Source organism: Oryx dammah, unplaced genomic scaffold (genome assembly GCF_014754425.2).
Source record: "Oryx dammah isolate SB20612 unplaced genomic scaffold, SCBI_Odam_1.1 HiC_scaffold_17, whole genome shotgun sequence".
NCBI lineage: Eukaryota > Metazoa > Chordata > Mammalia > Artiodactyla > Bovidae > Oryx > Oryx dammah.
The window spans coordinates 48,085,737-48,107,453 of NW_024070201.1; the positions used below are offsets into that span (position 1 = coordinate 48,085,737).

The following is a 21,717-nucleotide window of genomic DNA, read 5'->3' on the forward strand; positions in this document are numbered from 1 at the left end:
GAGTACAGTGCCTTATAACATGGTGCTTCTCCCATGCAAGATCTGCCCCCATCATTTCTCACTGTACCCAAGCCAATAAGCAATCATATCTCAGCAAAGCATGAACAGGGTAATGTTATTGACATTTTGGGAGAAAATGGCTTAACCACTGAAGTCACTACAGAATCTACCTAAATGTACTAGCTGAAACACTTGTAAACCTGGATCTTGAAAGTGTTAGATTTGAGACAGCAGAGGAAGTGACTGGTGATATAAGTTGACATAGAGAATAATTTATTGACATGAGGACACACATACATGATTGGAGTTCACCATTACATCAAAGAAGACTGCAAACTATGAAAATGCACTGCTGAGATGGTTGCTTGAAACTTTAACATGATGACTTACCTATAGAAAATTTGGTAGAGATGCCATATCTGCTTGGCAAAATATATAGAAATCTAAAGGAGGTGAAAATATTAGAATGGATTTATCATGTAGGACCAGATAATTTATCACATGATTATTTTCTCTGGAAGGAAAGAAAGGATATTCCCTCACTGAGGCAATAAAGAATGTGTTTGCAAGAGAGTATCTGGTGTCTTTGAATAGTTCGGTAGTTGCTGTGCTCTGTATGCTGGACTTGGCAGTGAAAGCTGCTTCTGTGGAGCAACTGCCCACTAACAAGGAGAATAGGGAGATTTTGAGACCACATGGCAGTACTTAACAATCAGAAGTAAGCTAAATAACTGCAGTAGAGAGTAGCAAGTCTTGAATGACAATCAGGGCGGCAGCACCCATAATGATCGGTTGCATTAGATGATGGCATTGAAGACAAGCTAAGTAAACAGTGACTAGGCATTACTTGAAATACATTTAAAACAGAGAACTTCTGACCATCAGACTGGAGTCAACCACTCTAACAGAAAGCTATGACTCCTCAGATTATCTGAAAGATTTAAGTCACTTCACATACCGGGTAGTCATCAACTCGATGTGAGTCTTGGTTCTCTAGATGAAATAACCTGCCATGCCATTATAAGTATGCAACTACAACAGCAAAAAATACCCAGGTCTTTTCCCAAATAGACATATGTCCATTTACAGAAGTTCTTGTTCACTGGGGAAAGACAAATACCCAGATTCTTTGAGGACTATTGGATATAGGATATAATATCTCACTGATATGGGAAACCAAATATACCATCATGTTCTTGTTTGGTAAAAGTATGAGATTACTGAAGCAAGATGATTGATGGAATTCTGGACCAAGTTTATCTCATAGTGAACCTGATGATTTTCAGTTCTACCTGTGTAGAGATACACAGTTATACACACAGATGCCTGAGTGTATAACTGGCAAGATTACATTTAGTAGCTGGTGAAATCTCATGTTGTTACTCTATCTGGGACATTTAAACCATTATGGTGGGAAAGAAAAAGTGCAAGGTCCCATTCACATAATTTATTTATACAAAGCACAAATAAATTATGTGAATGAATGGTTGTCCTAGAATCCTATGGAATCTATCACTGGTTTTATGGGTGGATTAGTGGACAATTTGGTGCTAAAAGAAAAGTGTAGTCGCTTAGTCATGTCTGACTCTTTGTGACCCTATGGACTGTAGCCTGCCAGGCTCCTCTGCTCTTAAGATTTTCCAAGCAAGAATACTGGAGTGGGTTGCCATTTCCTTTTCCAGGAGATCTTCCAGACCCAAGGATAAAACCTGGGCCTCCTGCATTGCAATCAGACTCTTTATGGTCTGAGCCACAAAATATAATACAACAGCAAAACAGTCCCACACATGGGTGGTCATAAAAGAAAATGATAAAGAAAAATTATCATAATGTGTGCTTCTCTTGGTTGTAAACATTGTGTAGAAAGAGAAGTTATCTGACTTATGTGGATATACATGGACTTCTGTAGTTTTCTGAAAGGTGTGGATAGTTGGTCATGGGATAGAATAAGCAACTTTGAAAGAAGAGAAAAAAGGAAGTCTGTAGAAGATGTATGTGAAGTATATATTGAAGAGGTCATAAAGAGTAAAAATCTTTTATCTCATGCTGAAAGTGAAAGTGTTAATTGCTAGTTGTGTCCAATTCTTTGCAACCCCATGTAGCCTACCAGGCTCCTCTGCCCATAGGATTCTCCAGGGAAGAATACTGGGGTGGGTTGACGCCAGGATATCTTCCTGACCTGAGGACCAACATCACAGACAGATTCTTTACCGTCTGAGCCATAAGGGAAGCCCCTTACCTCATGCTACCACCCACCAAATCTCATGCTACTACCCACCAAACAGTACACACCTCAGTGGAGGAATTCAATAACCAAGTAGAGAGAACCTACATAGCAATATCACTTGGCCTTAGTTCCACTGCTGCTGGTCCAACGCACCCATAGATGGAGTCTTAATGGCAGAGTTAAAAATAAAGCATGAGCCAAAAGTATAAGCCCTCTTTTCTCAAGGCTGGTCAGGGGGAAACAGTACAATCCTCATTCCTGGGATGTTAAAAATGTTACTACAAGTGTTTAATGTTCAGCTAACGGCAGCAAAACTGATCCAGAGCACACGATATGACATTTTACATTCACACTGGGTATGCCCCTATAACATAATAAAGGACAAAAATAAATTTACCTACATAAGGTCCAATGTTACATTACACTGATGTATATTTTAGGATCCACTCTCTCTATATATATCTGTTTTGGAAGCATGCAGACAATCAAGAGTTTTCAGGAAAAAGTTCAATTATTAGAAGTGTTTTTTGTATATCATTCAGAAAAGAACTGGCTTGTTAATAAAGTTTCCTACATAAATCTGAGCTTTTATTATTGCAGAGTCTGGTGAATATTTTATTCAGGCCTCATACTACTTTCAAATATAAATATTTGTTTACAGACATTATTTTACTTTATCTTAAAAGCAAAAATAATTTAGGTGTTATTAATATGAACTTACTGAATAAGAAAGCTAAGCAAATATCATACAACCTATAACTTGAATAGTTTGTACTGTTGGAGGCATATCTAGGCATTTGGTGGACAGTTACACCATTCTACCAAAGCATTCATTCAAAGCACTTAACTCTGAGACAGCTAAAGATTAGATTTGGAGTCTCTTCTGAATTAAGACCTTGATAACAGCCTTTTGAATCTGCTTAGTCTTCACACTGTAGATGATGGGGTTGAGTACAGGAGGAATAAGCAGGAAGATATTGGCCATGATGGTGTGGACAAAGGGAGGTGCTGAATGGCCATAGCGATGGACAAGAGACAGGCTGATGAGAGGGATATAGAAGATGGCAACAGCACTGATGTGGGAAATGCAGGTGTTGAAGGCTTTCTGCCTGCCCTCTATGGAGGCAATGCTGAGGACAGATCGGATGATCAGGACATAGGAGAGCAGGATACAAGGACAGTCAAACCCTGTCGTGGAGAAGAGTGCAAACAGACCCAGGATGCTGTTGATTCTGTTGTCTGTACATGAGAGTTGAATGAGATCAACATGGTAGCAGTAAGAATGTGAGAGGACCACAGAACTGCAGAAGGACAGCCTCTTTACAAAAAGCACAACTGGCAACATGACAGCAACATTCCTTGTCAACATGCTCATCCCAATCTGGGCGATCCTGGCATTGGTGAGGATGGTGGTGTATCTCAGTGGATCACAGATGGCCACAAAACGGTCAAAGGCCATGGCCAGCAAAACCCCAGACTCCATGAAAGTAAATCCATGGAGAAAGAACATCTGAGCAATGCAGGCATTTAAGTTGATCTCTCGGGCTTCAAACCAGAAGACACCAAGGGTAGTGGAAAGTGTGCACAGGGATAAGCTCAGGTCTGTGGCTGAAAGCATAGACAGGAAATAATACATGGGCTCCTGAAGGCTCTGTTCACGGAGGACCACAAACAGGATCATACTGTTCCCAGAGAGGGCAATGGCATACAGGAGGCAAACAGGGATGGAGACCCAGATCTGGACTGCTCTCAGTCCTGGAATACCCGTCAAGAGGAAGGTCAGAGGCTGAGCACCGGTATTGTTGAGGACCCACATAATGAGGGGCTGAGAAGACAGGGATATTTGAATAATTAAACATAACATATGATAAAAACATAGCTTATCATTAGACACTCTGAGATTCACTAAATTACTATTGCTGATCTAGGAATTTTAGTATTTTATGAGTTTTATAGAGTCACAAGTTTCTTTCCCTGCCTCTCAGTATTTCTCATTTTTGAGAACTGAGGATTCCCTGAATTATTTCACATCAAATTTTCTTAAGTCTATAATTATCTTTGGTGGCAACAATGACACAGTTCGATTTTTCTTAACAATAAAAGTCCCCAGTAGAATATGCTGATAAATCTGGTTTCCAGGATTTTTTTAAAATAATTTATTGATCCTAGAATAAAGAACCAAAAAATCAGTTCATATTTAAAATGTGGATATTATTAGGTGTTCCTGGGATATATCCAGAAGTATATAAAGAATCTGACTGCAATGCAGGAGACCTGGGTTCAATCCCTGGGTAGAGAAAATCCCCTGGAGAAGAGAATGGCAACCTACTCTAGCACTCTTGCCTGGAGATTTCCATGGACAGAAGAGCCTGGAAGGCTATAGTCAATGGGGTCACAAGAGTGGGACACAACCGAGTGGCTAACACACACATGACTAAGGCATCTCCAAGACTCACATGTTTATATATGTGAGGATGAGTCAAAGAATCACACTAAGAAAGATTAGTATATCTCTCATTCATTGAAATTTCCCTGTGTTGTTGACAAATACTAGTAGGCATTATATGATTTTACCCATACACTAACTCTAGAAGGTAGGTAGTATGTATAAATGTATAAATGGCATATGAGGAAATGAAGACTTAATGAAATAATCCCCAGATTAATCTTTAAAGATAAAGATAACAATTGTTGAGAGAAACCACATATTTAGCAAAGGTGGAGGAAAGAAGGAAAGTATAAAAGGAAGGAAGGGAGGAAAGAAAAAAAGGAAGGAAGGAAGAAAAAAAGACAAAACTTGCCATTATTTTAACACAGTCCAATAACACCTCATTTGATAAATTTGGCAACCTACTGCTAAAATGGCTTCCCTGGAGCTCAGTGGTAAAGAATCCTCCTGCAATGCAATAGACATGGGTTCTCTCCCTGGGTCAGGAAGATCTCCTGGATAAGGAAATGGCAACCCACTCCAGGATTCTTGCCTGGGAAATCCCATGGACAGAGGAACCTGATGGACTACAGTTCATGGGGTCACCAAAAAGGTGGGCATGACTTAGCGACTAAACAATTACTGAACCACAAAGACTAGCATTTCTTAAATACAAACCATGTGACAGATGTTATTATCTTCATATCCATAATATGATCTAATAATCGTAAGTATCCAATCAAGTCACCAAAAATGTTATCTCTAATATATAAATGGGGAAACTGATGTTTAAAATGGTTAAGTTAATTTGCCCCCAATTATGGAGTTAGACATAGAAGAACTAAAGTTGGAACTTTCATGTATGACCCCAGTGCATGTATGACCTCATTCAATGAGGCTGAGGCACATAGAGAAGGGGTCTCTAACATAGTCTGACAAATGTACATGACAAATATTTTTTTAGGTATTTATTTTCAGACACCTAAAACGTTAATTCCATGTCAGTTGTGGGGGTATGATGCTGCTTAGGCTTCTCAAGAAAAGAATCTCATCATGAATTGTTTTGTGTGCAAAGGTCCCAGAGAATTAGATGTTGAGGATACACTCAGTATGGAAAACAATGCCAAAGTATAATAGAACTGCCAAATTCTATTGTTGAATCATTTGGGTGAGCATCTCATTTATTTACCACTTACATATTATTCTGACGACTCCTTCTTTCTGGAAATTTCCATTCTATATATATTATATATGCCATATATTAGATGACATAGTTCAGTTCAGTTCAGTTCAGTTCAGTCACTCAGTCGTGTCCAACTCTTTGCGACCTCATGAATTACAGCATGCCAGGCCTCCCTGTCCATCACCAACTCCCAGAGTTCACTCAGACTCACGTCCATTGAGTCCATGATGCCATCCAGCCATCTCATCCTCGGGCGTCCCCTTCTCCTCCTGCCCCCAATCCCTCCCAGCATCACAGTCTTTTCCAATGAGTCAACTCTTCGCATGAGGTGGCCAAAGTACTGGAGTTTCAGTTTCAGCATCATTCCTTCCAAAGAACACCCAGGGCCGATCTCCTTCAGAATGGACTGGTTGGATCTCCTTGCAGTCCAAGGGACTCTCAAGAGTCTTCTCCAACACCACAGTTCAAAAGCATCAATTCTTCAGCGCTCAGCCTTCTTCACAGTCCAACTCTCACATCCATACATGACTACTGGAAAAACCATATCCTTGACTAGACGGACCTTAGTCGGCAAAGTAATATCTCTGCTTTTGAATATACTATCTAGATTGGTCATAACTTTCCTTCCAAGGAGTAAGCGTCTTTTAATTTCATGGCTGCAGTCACCATCTGCAGTGATTTTGAAGCTCAAAAAAATGAAGTCTGACACTGTTTCCACTGTTTCCCCATCTATTTCCCATGAAGTGATGGGACCGGATGCCATGATCTTCATTTTCTGAATGTTGAGCTTTAAGCCAACTTTTTCACTCTCCTGTTTCACTTTCATCAAGAGGCTTTTGAGTTCCTCTTCACTTTCTGCCATAAGGGTGGTGTCATCTGCATATCTGAGGTTATTGATATTTCTCCCAGCAATCTTGATTCCAGCTTGTGTTTCTTCCAGTCCAGCGTTTCTCATGATGTACTCTGAAGTTAAATAAGCAGGGTGACATTATACAGCCTTGACGTACTCCTTTTCCTATTTGGAACCAGTCGTTGTTCCATGTCCAGTTCTAACTCTTGCTTCCTGATCTGCATACAGATTTCTCAAGAGGCAGGTCAGGTGGTCTGGTATTCCCATCTTTCTCAGAATTTTCCACAGTGTATTGTGATCCACACAGTCAAAAGCTTTGGCATAGTCAATAAAGCAGAAATAGATGTTTTTCTGGAACTCTCTTCCTTTTTCCATGATCCAGTGGATGTTGGCAATTTGATCTCTGGTTCCTCTGCCTTTTCTAAAACCAGCTTGAACATCAGGGAGTTCACGGTTCACATATTGCTGAAGGCTGGCTTGGAGAATTTTGAGCATTACTTTACTAGCATGTGAGATGAGTGCAATTGTGCATTAGTGTGAGCATTCTTTTGCATTGCCTTTCTTTGGGATTGGAATGAAAATTGACCTTTTCCAGTCCTGTGGCCACTGCTGAGTTTTCCAAATTTGCTGGCATATTGAGTGCAGCACTTTCACAGCGTCATCTTTCAGGATTTGAAACAGCTCAACTGGAATGCCATCATCTCCACTAGCTTTGTTCATAGCGATGCTTTCCAAGGCCCACCTGACTTCACATTCCAGGATGTCTGGCTCTAGATTAGTGATCACACCATCATGATTATCCGGGTCATGAAGATCTTTTTTGTACAGTTCTTCTGTGTATTCTTGCCACCTTTTCTTAATATCTTCTGCTTCTGTTAGGTCCATACCATTTCTGTCCTTTATCAAGCCCATCTTTGCAGGAAATGTTCCCTTGGTATCTCTAATTTTCTTGAAGAGATCTCTAGTCTTTCCCATTCTGTTCTTTTCCTCTATTTCTTTGCACTGATCACTAAAGAAGGCTTTCTTATCTCTTCTTGCTGTTCTTTGGGACTCTGCATTCAGATGCTTATATCTTTCCTTTTCTCCTTTGCTTTTCCCTCTCTTCTTTTCACAGCTATTTGTAAGGCCTCCCCAGACAACCATTTTGCTTTTTTGCATTTCTTTTCCATGGGGATGGTCTTGATCCCTGTCTCCTGTACAATGTCATGAACCTCATTCCATAGTTCATCAGGCACTCTATCTATCAGATCTAGGCCCTTAAATCTATTTCTCACTTCCACTGTATAATCATAAGGGATTTGATTTAGGTCATACCTAAATGGTCTAGCGGTTTTCCCTACTTTATTCAGTTTAAGTCTGAATTGGGTAATAAGGAGTTCATGATCTGAGCCACAGTCAGCTCCTGGTCTTGTTTTTGTTGACTGTATAGAGCTTCTCCATCTTTGGCTGCAAAGAATATAATCAATCTCATTTCGGTGTTAACCATCTGGTGATGTCCATGTGTAAAGTCTTCTCTTGTGTTGTTGGAAGAGGGTGATTGCTATGACCAGTGCATTTTCTTGGCAAAACTCTATTAGTCTTTGCCCTGCTTCATTCCACATTCCAAAGCAAAATTTGCCTGTTACTCCAGGTGTTTCTTGACTTCCTACTTTTGCATTCCAGTCCCCTATAATGAAAAGGACACCTTTTTTGGGGTGTTAGTTCTAAAAGGTCTTGTAGGTCTTCATAGAACCGTTCAACTTCAACTTCTTCAGCATTACTCGTTGAGGCATAGACTTGGATTATGGGATATTGAATGGTTTGCCTTGGAAACGAACAGGGATCATTCTGTCGTTTTTGAGATTGCATCCAAGTACTGCATTTTGGACTCTTTTGTTGACCATGATGGCTACTCCATTTCTTCTGAGGGATTCCTGCCCACAGTAGTAGATATAATGGTCATCTGAGTTAAATTCACCAGGGTTAGGGTTAGGGTTAGGGTTAGGGTTAGGGTTTAGGGTTAGGGTTAGGGGAAACCCCCCCACTCTTGTTAGGGTTCGAGTTCGGTTTTGGGTTAGGGTTTGGGGAACCCAATCTCTATTATTTTTCTTCCACCATTCAGCAACTTCCACCTGAACCCCCACCAAAGGATTCCACATCAATAGCAACATTCATTTATTAAAAATTTTTTCTATGATAGAAAAATACAAATGAAAAATATATTTTAAGCTCAATAAAAATTAGAAAAACACATACCAGGCAATGCACTGGAGTGCAGTATATTAATCTTAAAAATATACATTTATTAGAAAACAATGATGGGCTTCCCTGGTGGCTCAAATGGTAAAGAATCCACTTGCAAGGAGAGACCTGGGTTTGATCCCTGGGTTGGGAAGATCCCCTGGAGGAGGGCATGGCAACCCACTCCAGCATTCTTTCCTGGAGAATCCCCATGGACAGAGGAGCCTGGAGGGCTACAGTCCATGGGGTCGCAAAGAGTCAGACACGACTGAGCAACTAAGCACAGCTCATATTGGTCAAAACCTCATTGTTTTAATGAAACTTTCTTTTTTCAATGCAGAAAGTGATGATATAAAACATTTTTTTTTTGTTTTCAGCTTAAGATGTTAGGAAAATATTTAAATAAAAGTCAGAAGATGAGCACAAATTAATGCATTAACAATAAAACCAAAGAAAAGTCGATTATTTAAAAAGAAAATATGTGAATTTTTTTCAAGAAAATTTTAGAAAAAGCATGATTAACTGGATGAGAAATGATAAGAACAACTGGATGCTTGGGGCTGGTGCACGAGATGACCTAGAGGGATGGAAAGGGGAGGGAGGAGAGAGGGGGGTTCAGGATGAGGAACACATGTATACCTGTGGCAGATTCATGTTGATGTATGGCTAAACCAATACAATATTGTAAAGTAATTAACCTCCAATTAAAATAAATAAATGTAAAAAAATAACAAAAAAGAACAGAGAAATAAAACTTTATAATAGAATAGTATGCATAATACTATATTTGGCAACAGATACAAAATATATAACATTTATAGAAAAACAATCACCAAATGAGCCCATCCTATCCATGGTATGACTATACCAACAAAGCAAGAGAAGCAAATGATGATTTTCGCAAGAGATGAGGAAGAAATCAGAAAATTTAACGGCAATCCGTGGAGGATTCATGTTGATGTATGGCAAAACCAATACAATGTTGTAAAGTAATTAGCCTCCAATTAAAATAAATAAATTTAAATTTAAAAAAAGAATCAAAAACATGGTAAAAAATAAAATAAAATTCTTAATATATAACATGCAAATAGTGTTCTAAATGAAAGGTATCTTTCAGAAATTTGGAGTAAATGTATTTATCAGTGACCTGTGAAAAGCAGATCTGTTAAAGTTAGTGACAAGATCAAGATATTGTGAGGGAGGGAAAATTTCCCCCCTACCCATACTTAGTTTTTGGCTAATCTAGTAATTAAATTGACACCAGGCAGATTAACAGGTGAAGCACACACACACACCCCCACACACATTAAATCTGATTTCTACATGTGGAGTGTGGAGGTCTCATAGAAATGGAACATAAGAAGTGGTCAAAGCTGGCAGCTTTATACTCTTAAGACAAAGAAACAGCATATTTGTGAGGAAATGACCAGACAAAGAAACTTAGGCTTGAGTGCTTAATTACTGACACATCTAAACAGAGTTTTGGTTTGGGGTGGCAAATTAGTAAAGAAGTAGTGAGGTCTGTCTATACAGCCTCTGGGCTCTGAATTCACTGTCTCTGATGATAAGGTCCTCTGTTTACCCTACAGTACAGGGAAGATTTCACATGGGAGATTTATTTCCCACTTTAAGAAGAGAGAAGACAGTCAGAGTGTCCTTCTTGCACTGGTTGTTTCTAAAGTAACTTTTAATTCAAAATAATCAACATGCCATTGTAATGTATTTGGGGATGGGCTGCCCTGAGCCCCAAGGATATTTATTAACACAACTACTATTCAACATTTAATGGAACAGTCTTCATAAATGAAAAAAACAAGTAAATAAAAGGAGATTAAAAAAAATAAAATAAAATAAAAGGAGATAGTGTTGCCTTTGAGACAAAGCAAAAATGTCTTTATTTAGGTTTTAATTAATCATTTAAAAGAATAAACTGAAAACTCTTAAAAACAGAATCTGCCAAAGTGATGGTATAGATGATCAATATCACAGATTAATAGCTTTTTCTGCCACAGAAATTAACCACTGAGAGTAAAGTCACATATGTAGAAAACAAACTTGTTACCAGAGGCTAAAGGTGGGTTGGGGAAGGGATAAACTGGAAGATTGAGACTGACAAACTATCATGTCTGAAATAGATAACTATTAAGAACCTGTTGTATAGCTCAGGGAACTCCACTCAATATTCTATAATGGCCTATATGAGAAAAGAAATTTTAAAAGTGTGGATGTACGTATAGTTATAACTGATTCACTTTACTGTACACCTAAAAATAACACCACATTGTAAACCAATTATACTCCAATAAAACATTTTTAAAAAAGAAATTAACTGCTGAGGAAATTTTATAAAAGTAATAATTTATTTATAATAGCTACAAAGCTATAAAATGAATTCGTATGACAGAAGTTTGTGTCTGGCAGAGATAGGGGAGGTCTGTAAAAATTTACTGAAGAACATTAAGTCCTCTATTCCTTTCCTAAAACAAGGAATGAATATTCAACAGTGAAAAGATATGAATTTTCCCATTAACACTCCCATAAATTCAAAGTGTTATCAGTCAATAAACAAAAGTTTTTAATGGATAGTGACATGTATTATAAAATGTATTTGGTACTATAAATGTGCAAATATATTTGGTATAATATTGAAGAAACAAAGATGGGATACCCTTTGATATGTCAAAATGTAATTGAAAGCTATTATAATTTAAAAATGTAATGGTCAAAGGTTTAAAAATATATACCCTCAGAATAGAAGAGTATTTCCAAAAAATGTTTAAATGAAGATAAAGAATATAACGACAATGGCATGTTACCAGGAAAAATTGTATATGATAAATAATACTTGGTCAGTTGGTTAACAATTTATAAAAATATGAAAGCATCCCTATTTCATGCATCTCTGCGCTTGGGTGAAAAATTTCAAGGCCAACCAAAAGCTATAATAATTAATATTAGAATAAGTAAGGTAAAATGCATTTTTTTAGGGAGTGCCTTCTTAAATAAGATGAAATGAAAACAGTTAAGTAAAATACCAATACGGAACACACTATGTCAAACTTAAATACAACTTGTTACAAAAGATACATGTAAGTAAAATAAGTTGTACAGCAAATATACACATTATAATGCCAAAGCCAGAGAATATTGCTACATCTGATTTAAAGTAGATTGTGCATGTGTTATTTATTTGATGACAGTCTGTGGTTAGATACATGGTAAGAGAGTTGGGAACAGGAACAATAACACTTAATAAATTTTTGTGTCCAGAGGTTTTGATAATGGATGTTGGGATATATTATTCTGTCCCAGTATAATAATAAAGATGAAGGTATGAGTCCTTGCTCCTACACTGACATTGGTGAGAGGTAGACTTTGGTAACCCATTCCCATCTAAGATTCCTTACCTGTAAACCTTGGACTTAAATATCCATGGTTCCAAACTCCTAATTTATCTCATATACACACTACTATATATGATATAGCTAACCAACAATGACCTACTGTATAGCGCAGGGAACTGTACTCAGTTTCTTATAATGGAAAATAATCTGAAAATAATATTTATATATATGTGTATAGCTGAATCATTTGCTATACATAGAAACTGATACAACATTGTAAATTAACTATATTTCAATTAAAAAATAAAATCCCTGGTCTGCCAATATCCAGTTGTTTCTATAATGATCAAATGCCAAGATGTATTTGAAGTACTTCTTTCTAAACATAAAAGGTTTCTTAAAAGCTCAGACTGTGAAGATCCTGTAAAAAAGGTGGAACTGATGCCAAGTGAAAGAATTCAAAAAACTTACTTTCTAACAAATAGGGAGACAGAAATCAAATCTAAAATCTGTGTGAAATAACAATAAAATATATGATAAATATCAAATTTGGGCCACGCAGAAATACAACTCACTCAAATTCTTGATAGAAATGAATTCAATGCTTTTCCTGTAGATATATATGTGCTTGCAAATGTGTCACTTAACTTTCACAAGCTCTAGCTTTGCGGCTGCCACTCTGATCACTCTACTCTCCCTTTTTAGGTGTGCAGTCTTTTGCCGCCCCTCTCCCCATCTCTCCCTCTGCTCTGTCCCTTGCCCTTCTGATGAGCTTTCAACAGTGCCTCTTCTTGATCTGCACTTTCTGGTCCTAGCATCTTACCTGGCTCCCAACAGAGGGGCAGCTGCCTTTTCCTCTACTGCCCAGCCAATTGTACAGTGGGTATCTCTCAGACCCAGCCTTCTGAGGAGCCCAGCATGTGACTCAGCCCTACTGCCAAGAGACCTTTGGGGCTTAGAGAGAGTAAAATTAGATAATCAGCATAATCCTAGGTGGAAGACTAGAATTTCCCAGGAGACTAACCTGGGAAATACTAAATATTATGTTTTAGATTGAAGAAAATCTAAATAGGGATGTTGCCATCTCCCTTTTAGTTATTTCACTAACTTTACAAAATGTTCCATAAATGTAAACAGTCTTTTTTTCCTCCATTAATTTTCAATTTTGTTTATTGCTGTGCAGGGTACAGACAAGAAATGCCCTTATCCTTATCTCCTTTCTTCATTCCCAGATATTAATATAATCACCTACACCATAATATTTTCCTGAATATTTATATAAATTTATATATGGTAGATGCTTTACCGTCTGAGCCACCAGGGAAGTCTGTATATGCTGCTGCTACTGCTGCTAAGTCACTTCAGTAGTGTCTGACTCTGTGCGACCCTGTAGACGGCAGCCCACCAGGCTCCTCCGTCCCTGGGATTCTCTAGGCAAGAACACTGGAGTGGGTTGCCATTTCCTTCTCCAATGCATGAAAGTGAAAAGTGAAAGGGAAGTCGCTCAGTCGTATCCAACTCTTCGCGACGCCATGGACTGCAGCCTACCAGGCTCCTCGGTACATGGGATTTTCCAGGCAAGAGTACTGGAGTGGGGTGCCATCGCCTTCTCTGATGGTCTTGTAGCTATTATTATATATACTATAGTTGTGTTTCAGTTGTTTGAACTTTAAAGCAAATCAATTTTGATTGAAATATGATTAAATAAACATTATTCAACACAGAATCTAAAACCCAAGGAATGTCTAGAAAAATAAATAACACACAATCTTGTGTAACTAAACACATATCTGGCTTCCTAGGTGGCTCAGTGGGTAAAGAATCCTCCCACAATGCTAGGGATGCAGGAGATGCGGGTTTGACCTCTGGATTGGGAAAATCCCTGGAGAAGAGCACGGCAACCCACTCCAGTATTCTTGCCTAGGGAATACCATGGACAGAGGAGCCTGGGCACTACAGTCCATAGGGTGACAAAGAGTTGGACATGACTGAGATGATGAAGCATGCAAACACACACCACTGTAAGAGGAGGCATCCATTCAACAAAATAAAATCACTTTTTCCTTTGACTCTGATTCAATTACCCATATTTATGTCACATTTCTGTTTAATTTACACTGGACCATGGATTTCTGGGATAACATTTTGCTTTCTCCAGAATTCAAGTTATCTTCCATTTTGCCTGCTAGCAAGATAAAGGGATAAACATAAACTTTCAACATTCAGAGATTATGACTGCTGATTCCAATCTGCGATGGGAAGAAGACATGTTGCTTGTTCTGTGTCCTCCAGGGAGACTCTAGAAAAGTAGGAAGACTTCCTCCAAACACAAACCCTCCAGGAGGGAGGTTGGATCTGAACCCCTTACTACTCCAGAATTATTGTTCTGGGTCTTAGTTTTAAATACTCCAAAGTACAAAAACAGGGTCTCAACTTCCCTGAAGCTATTCATTAGCTAAATCTCACCCCATTTAGGTCTTTATCCCTTTGGGCTTGAGCAACATGGATTGAACTGCTATTTTACCTCATGAGTCAGTGTGAAGGCACCAGATTCTGTAGGAATTCAGGAAAAAGTGCAGAGAGAAAAGACAGGCACCTCTCTAGGGCTCCTCTCTGCCATTTCAGACTTGGGTGGCAGGTCAGCATTGTTTCTCTATTGTCCACCCAAGTGTGTGTGTGTGTAGGGCTGGGGGCGGGGGTAATCTGTGATCTGAAAGCCAGAATCAGCAGGACAGAATGAGGAAGCTGAGAGGCATCTCTTTTGAGGGAACTTTGCTCTGAAAAAGACATTAGAGAGTCCGGAAAATAGATGAATCCGTGGAGACAAACTGGTTTTGAAAGGGGCTACATCATATGAATAACAAGGCTTCCCTGGTGGCTCAGAGGTTAAAGCGTCTGTCTGCAATGTGGGAGACCTGGGTTCGATCCCCTGGGTCGGGAAGATCCCCTGGAGAAGGAAGTGGCCACTCACTCCAGTATTCTTGCCTGGAGAATCTTATGGACTGCATATGAATAGCCGAACCCTGGTTGAGAAGAGTCACTACCCCTAAAGGAGTTTACAGAAGAGGTGAGTTTTCTATTAAGGCTCATGGGCAGAAGGCAATAAAGACGCCATCCTAGAGAAGGCAGTCTGTTATACCCAGAGATGCCAGAAAATCAACCTGGAATCTTGTTATAGAGGCAACCAGTCCAATGAAAAGCAGAGTTCTGCGTTCAAATGCAGATTTCCCTTTAATTTGCAGGTCCCCTTTGTATCTGGCTTTTTCATGACAGGGCAGGCAAAAATCTCTTCTGTGTACTACCCGAGTGAGTGTTCCAATCAGTCACTAGCAGAGGCAGTGGTGTGGACCACCAAGATCACTGGGTGTGAAGTTATGCACTTGGCATGAATTTATTCGGCTTCCCTTGTGGCTCAGCTGGTAAAGAATCCACCTGCAATGCAGGAGGCCTGGGTTCGATCCCTGGGTTGGGAGGATCCCCTGGCAAAGGGAAAGGCTACCCACTCCAGTATTCTCTCCCGGAGAATTCCATGGACTGAATAGCGCATGGGGTCGCAAAGAGTCGGATACAACAGAGCGACTTTCATTTTCACTCTCAAATTCATTATGTGGTCTTGGGCAAATCATGTAACTACTCTCAGCTCTATTTTCCTCATTTTAAATGCAGATGCAGAGTCTTTGTGAGAGGAACAATAAAATGTAAAGGCATATCTACAAAAATAGCAATGTCTTCCACAGTTAATCAAACAGATTATTATCCACTTTGATAAATTGTATCTCTAGCCAGCATCTTCACCGGTGCCCGTGGTACAACCTGATGAAGATGGTACAACTTGTGCTTTTGCTGGTGCCACTGATTCTCAGTGACTACATCCTCACAAGTGAGGGAATGACATACAGGAGGCAAAAAGGAGTTTGGGAGGAAGCTTCTACCTCAAACAGAATATGAGACAATTTGGGAAGACCAGGACAGGCAGAAGGGGATTAAACAAAGCCCTAGTGCCTGGATAATGGGTGTGTATTCCTGAATTTTCACCATACTCCATATATGACTATTTGTTTTGAGCAAATCTATACCTATTATCTAAATAAGATTATCTAGTTCCAAACTTGAGCAAGACAAGTTCAGAGCCACACCTCTCTCAAATTGTTACAAATCTAGGGAAAAATCAGAAAGAAGCTAAGTTTATTACATGTCTTGCAGAACCCCTATTAGATACCTTTGGGTTGGGTTGAATAAAACATTTGTCAATAGATTTGTTAAAGGAGATTTGAAAAGATATCTTTCTTGCCTACATGTTTCTGTTATAAAGGAGTTAAGAATTAATCAAAGAATTTAAGAATTGTCAAACAAAGACTCAGGTCAAGTGAGACTGAATGGTGAAAAAGTGTTGGGTAGGTGAGCTCCAGATAAATTTTTTGAGTCATTGAGTCTTAGTTAAGAGTCACCAACTGGAACAAACAGTAGGCTCAACCCAAATAATTCCATCAAATACTGGCAGAGGATGATGTTCACAAAGTCACCCCCTGGTCAGTAGGGAAACAGCTAGTATGAAAAAAGTGCACAACTGTCTTGTGGGCCAGGTGTCAAAGTAGAGGGTTCTGTCAGACCATTTTAAGATGTGCTTGTGAGCATGCGTGCTCAAGTCATGCCCAACTCTTTGTGACCTATGAACTCTAGCCCACCAAGTTCCTCTGTCCACGAGATTCTCTAAGCAAGAATACTAATGTGGGTTGCCATTTCCTCCTCCGGGGGCTTTTTCCAACTCAGGGATCAAACCCAGGAGTTCTGCATTGGCAGGTGTATTCTTTACCACTGAGCCACCTGGGAAGCCCTTTTAAGATGTGGTCAATGTATTAATGACACCATTGCTACTGAATAATGGATTCTATTTGTTATTTGCTTCAGCAAACCTTTATTAAACTCTTATTCTGTGGCACACAGGTGCTAGAAAGAGAACATGGCATAGGGATGGCATTATGAAAATTTATCATTTAGGACAGGGTTTGGAAAACTATAGCTTACAAACCAAATCTAACTTGCAGCCTGTTTTAATAAATAAACTCTTATTGGAACACAGCCATACTCATGTATTTATATATTGACCATGGTAGCTGTTTTGGCTAAGTGAAGTTACAACAGAGATCATATGACCCACAAAGCCTAAAACATTTAAGATATGACTTTTTCAGGAAAAATAAAGTTTGCTTGTCCTCCAAGTAATAGGAGTCATAGCCTAAATTCATTACAGGTACACAGTTGCTGAGTCAAGTTATCATCCATTCCCCATGGTAACTGTTTTAGAGTCAAGACTAATTCATTATCAGCAAATACACTGCCATCTGCCTTTAAGTCAGAGTTTTCCAAACTGACTTCCAACCCAGAATGTGGCCCAAGTGTTGCATCATTGTTTTAATTCAGAAGCAGGAGACCACAGCATACAGCCTGTTATTGATAGACTGCGGCCTTTGTTATCTGGTCATCTGTCTGAATATATATCTGAATATTTCTACCAAAGGAGAGTCTCATGTAAAATCTAAAGTACATTCTGGTTTGAACAACTTTGACCAGTTTGCAAACTGGTCAGTGAAAGTGTGCATGAAGTCCAAAGGAAGACAGGACACATGGGATAGAGGCCTGATTCAGCCCCTTGCCAGGCTGGTGCCCTTGGCTAGCATGCTTGCTCCACCTCCCAGACATCAGCCCTGTCCTGAGAGCAGTCAGAGGGAACATAGAGTCCAGTCCTCCTCCTGGGGTCTCTATATGGTAAGGTCCTTGGCTTTGGGGGTCTCAGAACATATCAGCAGGGAGATGACAGGGTCTTCTGCATAGTCATCCCTCATGGAGAAGTAGGAACCCTCTCCCTGCCAGAAAGGAAAAGCAGATCACTGCTCCCCACATCCTCAGAGCATGGATCCACCATGAAGGGGTATTGTGGTGCTGTGTAGTGAACCAACTGCTTCCCTGTGGAAGGACTTCTCAAGAGGAATGAAGGGACCTATGCTTAGGTTAAACAAATGAGTTGTCAGTTCTAAATTGAAAAGAAGGGAAAGAATATTATGATGTTATTTGTCAAGATAGTTTCCCTTTCACAGATTCTATTTTCAAAAAGATATTACTCTTATGAAATATTGTTATTAATGTAGCTTATATATTCTGGCCCCCTTTGCATGGACATAAATATGAATAAATAATAATGAGTGGCATTATTTTATATTGCAAGTTTTTATTTATTAAGATAGTTGAAATTATTCTGGTTTAACATTAACTCCAGCTGCTCTATTGTTCAATTATTCCATCTTCCATCCAAAATATTATAAATAATAATCATGACTGCTTTTAATGTCATGCCCTGAAAGGAGCAGATCACCTTCCCAGTGGAGAAACATTAACCATCCACTGAGGTTGACTTCAGGGAACAGCTCTTCTGATCCTGTGTCCTTCATGCTGCTTGGGATCCCAGGGTTGGAGAGTTCCCAGTCTGGGGTGGCCTTTCCATTCTGTGCCACGTATGTTGTGGCTCTAGTCGGCAATGTCGCTCTCCTTCATGTAATCCGAACGGACCCCACCCTGCATGAGCCCATGTACCTCTTTCTGGCCATGCTGGCTACCACTGACCTGGTCCTCTCCACTTCCACACAACCTAAAATGCTGGCCATATTCTGGTTTCACGATCATGAGATTGAATACCATGCCTGCCTCATCCAGTTGTTCTTCATCCATGCCTTTCCTTCAGTGGAGTCCGGATTGCTCATGGCTACGGCCTTGGATGGTTACGTGGCTGTCTGCTTCCCACTGCATCACTCTAGTATCCTGACCCCATCTGTCGTGGGTAAACTGGGGGCAGGTGTAATGATGAGAGGGCTGCTGTGAGTGAGTCCTTTCTGCCTCATGGTGTCCAGGATGCCCTTCTGCCCCAGTCGGATCATCCCCCAGTCATACTGTGAGCACATGGCTATGATGAAGCTGGTGTGTGCTGACACTAGAGTTAATCGTGCATCTGGGCTCTTTGCAGCCTGCTCTGTGGTTGGCTTTGACATTATTTTCATCAGTGTATCCTATGTGATGATTTGGAGAACTGTGCTGTGGTTACCTTCAGGTGAAGCCCAGTTCCAAGCTTTTGGCACATGTGCCTCCCAAGTCATCCTGGCTTTTTATGTCCCTGCTCTCTTTCCTTTCCTCACCCACTGCTTTGGATATCAAGTGCCCCAAATGGTACATGTCATGTTAGCTATTCTCTATCTCCTGGTACCTCCCATGCTCAACCCCATCATCTATGGAGTTAGAACCAAACAGATCAGGGACAGGGTTGTTCAAGGATGTTGTGGAAAAGACCCTTGAGTCAAAGCTTAGGGATATTACCATCCCAGTCACCCCACTGATCTGGGGACATAAATATAGAAGGCTTAACACGATATTGCATATTGTCAGAAGATCATCGCTATGAACAACTGACTCAGAGGATGAAGCAACAGGGGCAATTTTCAGGATACTCTGAATATGATTCTCTGAAAGAAGTTATTGATAATGAACACAGGGTTGACCTATGTTCATCAGAAGAAGAAAAGAGTAAAAGACATGCTCACCTATCAAATTTGTGAAGATCTGAAAAGAATATTATCTTCCATGGACAAACAAGATGACATTTCCTCTTGAATGGTTGGTAGAAGGATAAGTTGGTATACCTTGTGATAAAGGAATTTAGAAATTTCCATGAAAACGGTTTAAAAGTTCTGTATTTTCCCCAAGCTTGTAATTTATTTATAGAAATAGAATTGCTTCCTATGGATTCATTATTTATAAAAATAAGAGCAGGAAAACATTCAGATATTGATTTATAAGAAAGCAGATATAGTAATGAGCAATTGAATGTTATTTATCATTTAAATACTGTATTTTCAAAATGTATCTAATGGTGTGGGAATGATCACGATATAATGTGAAACTGAAAAAAGATTGCCCATATGGCTGATTTCAATTCTAAAAAGGAATATAGGTGCATAGAAATGGATTCAGGAAGTGCATCCTAATGCTATAACAATTAATGACAGTACTGAGATTTGTGGCATTTCGATGTTCTTTTTGCACCTTTATGTATTTCTCAAAATTATTCATGATTGAAAAGTTTAGTTTCAGTGTGAGAAAAAAAAGTCATTGAAATAACAATAAAACTATACCGAAGAGGTTAATTCAGTGCCAAAGCCTAGAGGGCGGCGTGGACAATCTGAGAGCATTAGGGACTCTGTAATAATTTCCAGAAATGTTTGGAAATATAGACATAACATTGCTGCCATACGTAATATTGCTCACAGTATCTTGAGACTGCTAATATTGAGACTTAGGTAGACTAAATGCTGGCCTCTCTTAACAAAATTTGCTGATGCTCTGATGATAATTGATTTCAAATGAAATTTTGGAAAAAAATTGAGGAAGGAGCATCTCCTTGAAAATAATTGTTGTAGAGTTGAAGATAGTAAGAAAGTCACTAGAAATTTTATTTATTAATATTCAATTTCCTTTTAAATGAAAATTTTAAGGTATATTAAAAATTACATGTCCTTCATTTTTCTTATTTTTTTTCAACTTTTTTGAGTTGTATGAAGCATACAAATATTTGCATATATTTAATGCATACATTTTGATGAGTTTGGACATAGGTGTATACCTCTGATACCATCACCACAATCAAGGTGATAAACATATGTATCATATTTACAGTATCTGTACTTTTATTCTCATGCACTACTCTCTTGTCAAAGCCAATGGTGAAGAAGGTCCTAAAATAGAGGCTCTTATGTTATTAAAAACAACATCTGATGAAGGTACTTTAAGAGATATCAGGAGTATTTGTTTCTCACAAGAGAAACAGCTAATGGAGCTTAAAGGAGCCTTCAGAAATGAATGGATATTCTGAAGGACCATTGTCAAAATTCCTAAATTTTAGAGCTCTGAGGAACCATGATCCCCTTATTAGCAAATCAATAAATAATTCTGATTCTCTCTCTTTGTCTTTTAAAATTTATTTTATGGCTGTATAACTTGAAACAATAAAATGCAAATATTTGTAATGCATAGTTTAATGAGTTCGTGCATGCACACTCAGTCTCTTGAGTTGTGTCCGGCTCTTTGAGACCCTGTGGATTGTAGCTTGCCAGGCTCCTTTGTCTATGCAATTCTCCAGGCAAGAGTACTGGATATGTGGCCATGCCTTCCTCCAGAGGGTATTCCTAACTCAGGGATTGAACCCAAGTTTCCTGTGTCTTCTGCATTGCAAGCATATTCTTTATCTACTGAGTCACCTAGGAAGCCCCAGTTGAATGAATTCTGACTCATGTAACTGCCTGTGTGGGTACCCGCCCATTTAAGATATAGAAAATTTCTATCACTTGATAAAGATTTTTGCTGCCTCTTTGTATGTAAAAACCCCCTTCATCCCAAGCAGGCAATTCCTGATCTGATTTCTTT

General features: G+C 39.1%; 2 protein-coding genes across 2 annotated transcripts; one reads left to right on the forward strand and one right to left on the reverse strand.

Annotated features, from left to right (window-relative positions):
* Positions 1–3,092: 3,092 nt before the first annotated feature.
* LOC120876678 (olfactory receptor 51F2) lies at positions 3,093–4,073 on the reverse strand. Its single transcript, XM_040258649.1, has one exon. The coding sequence runs from the start codon at positions 4,041–4,043 to the stop codon at positions 3,093–3,095; it is 951 nt and encodes a 316-aa protein (XP_040114583.1). The 5' UTR covers positions 4,044–4,073.
* A 14,521-nt stretch (positions 4,074–18,594) lies between these two features.
* On the forward strand, positions 18,595–19,593 carry LOC120875935 (olfactory receptor 52R1-like). The gene is given in 1 exon segment (XM_040257681.1): positions 18,595–19,593. A coding segment is annotated over 1 exon segment (999 nt).
* Positions 19,594–21,717: the final 2,124 nt, after the last annotated feature.

Coding starts and splice junctions, on each gene's coding strand:
- LOC120876678 (XM_040258649.1), bottom strand. CDS start 4,043: ATGTGGGTCCTCAACAATACCGGTGCTCAGCCTCTGACCTTCCTCTTG.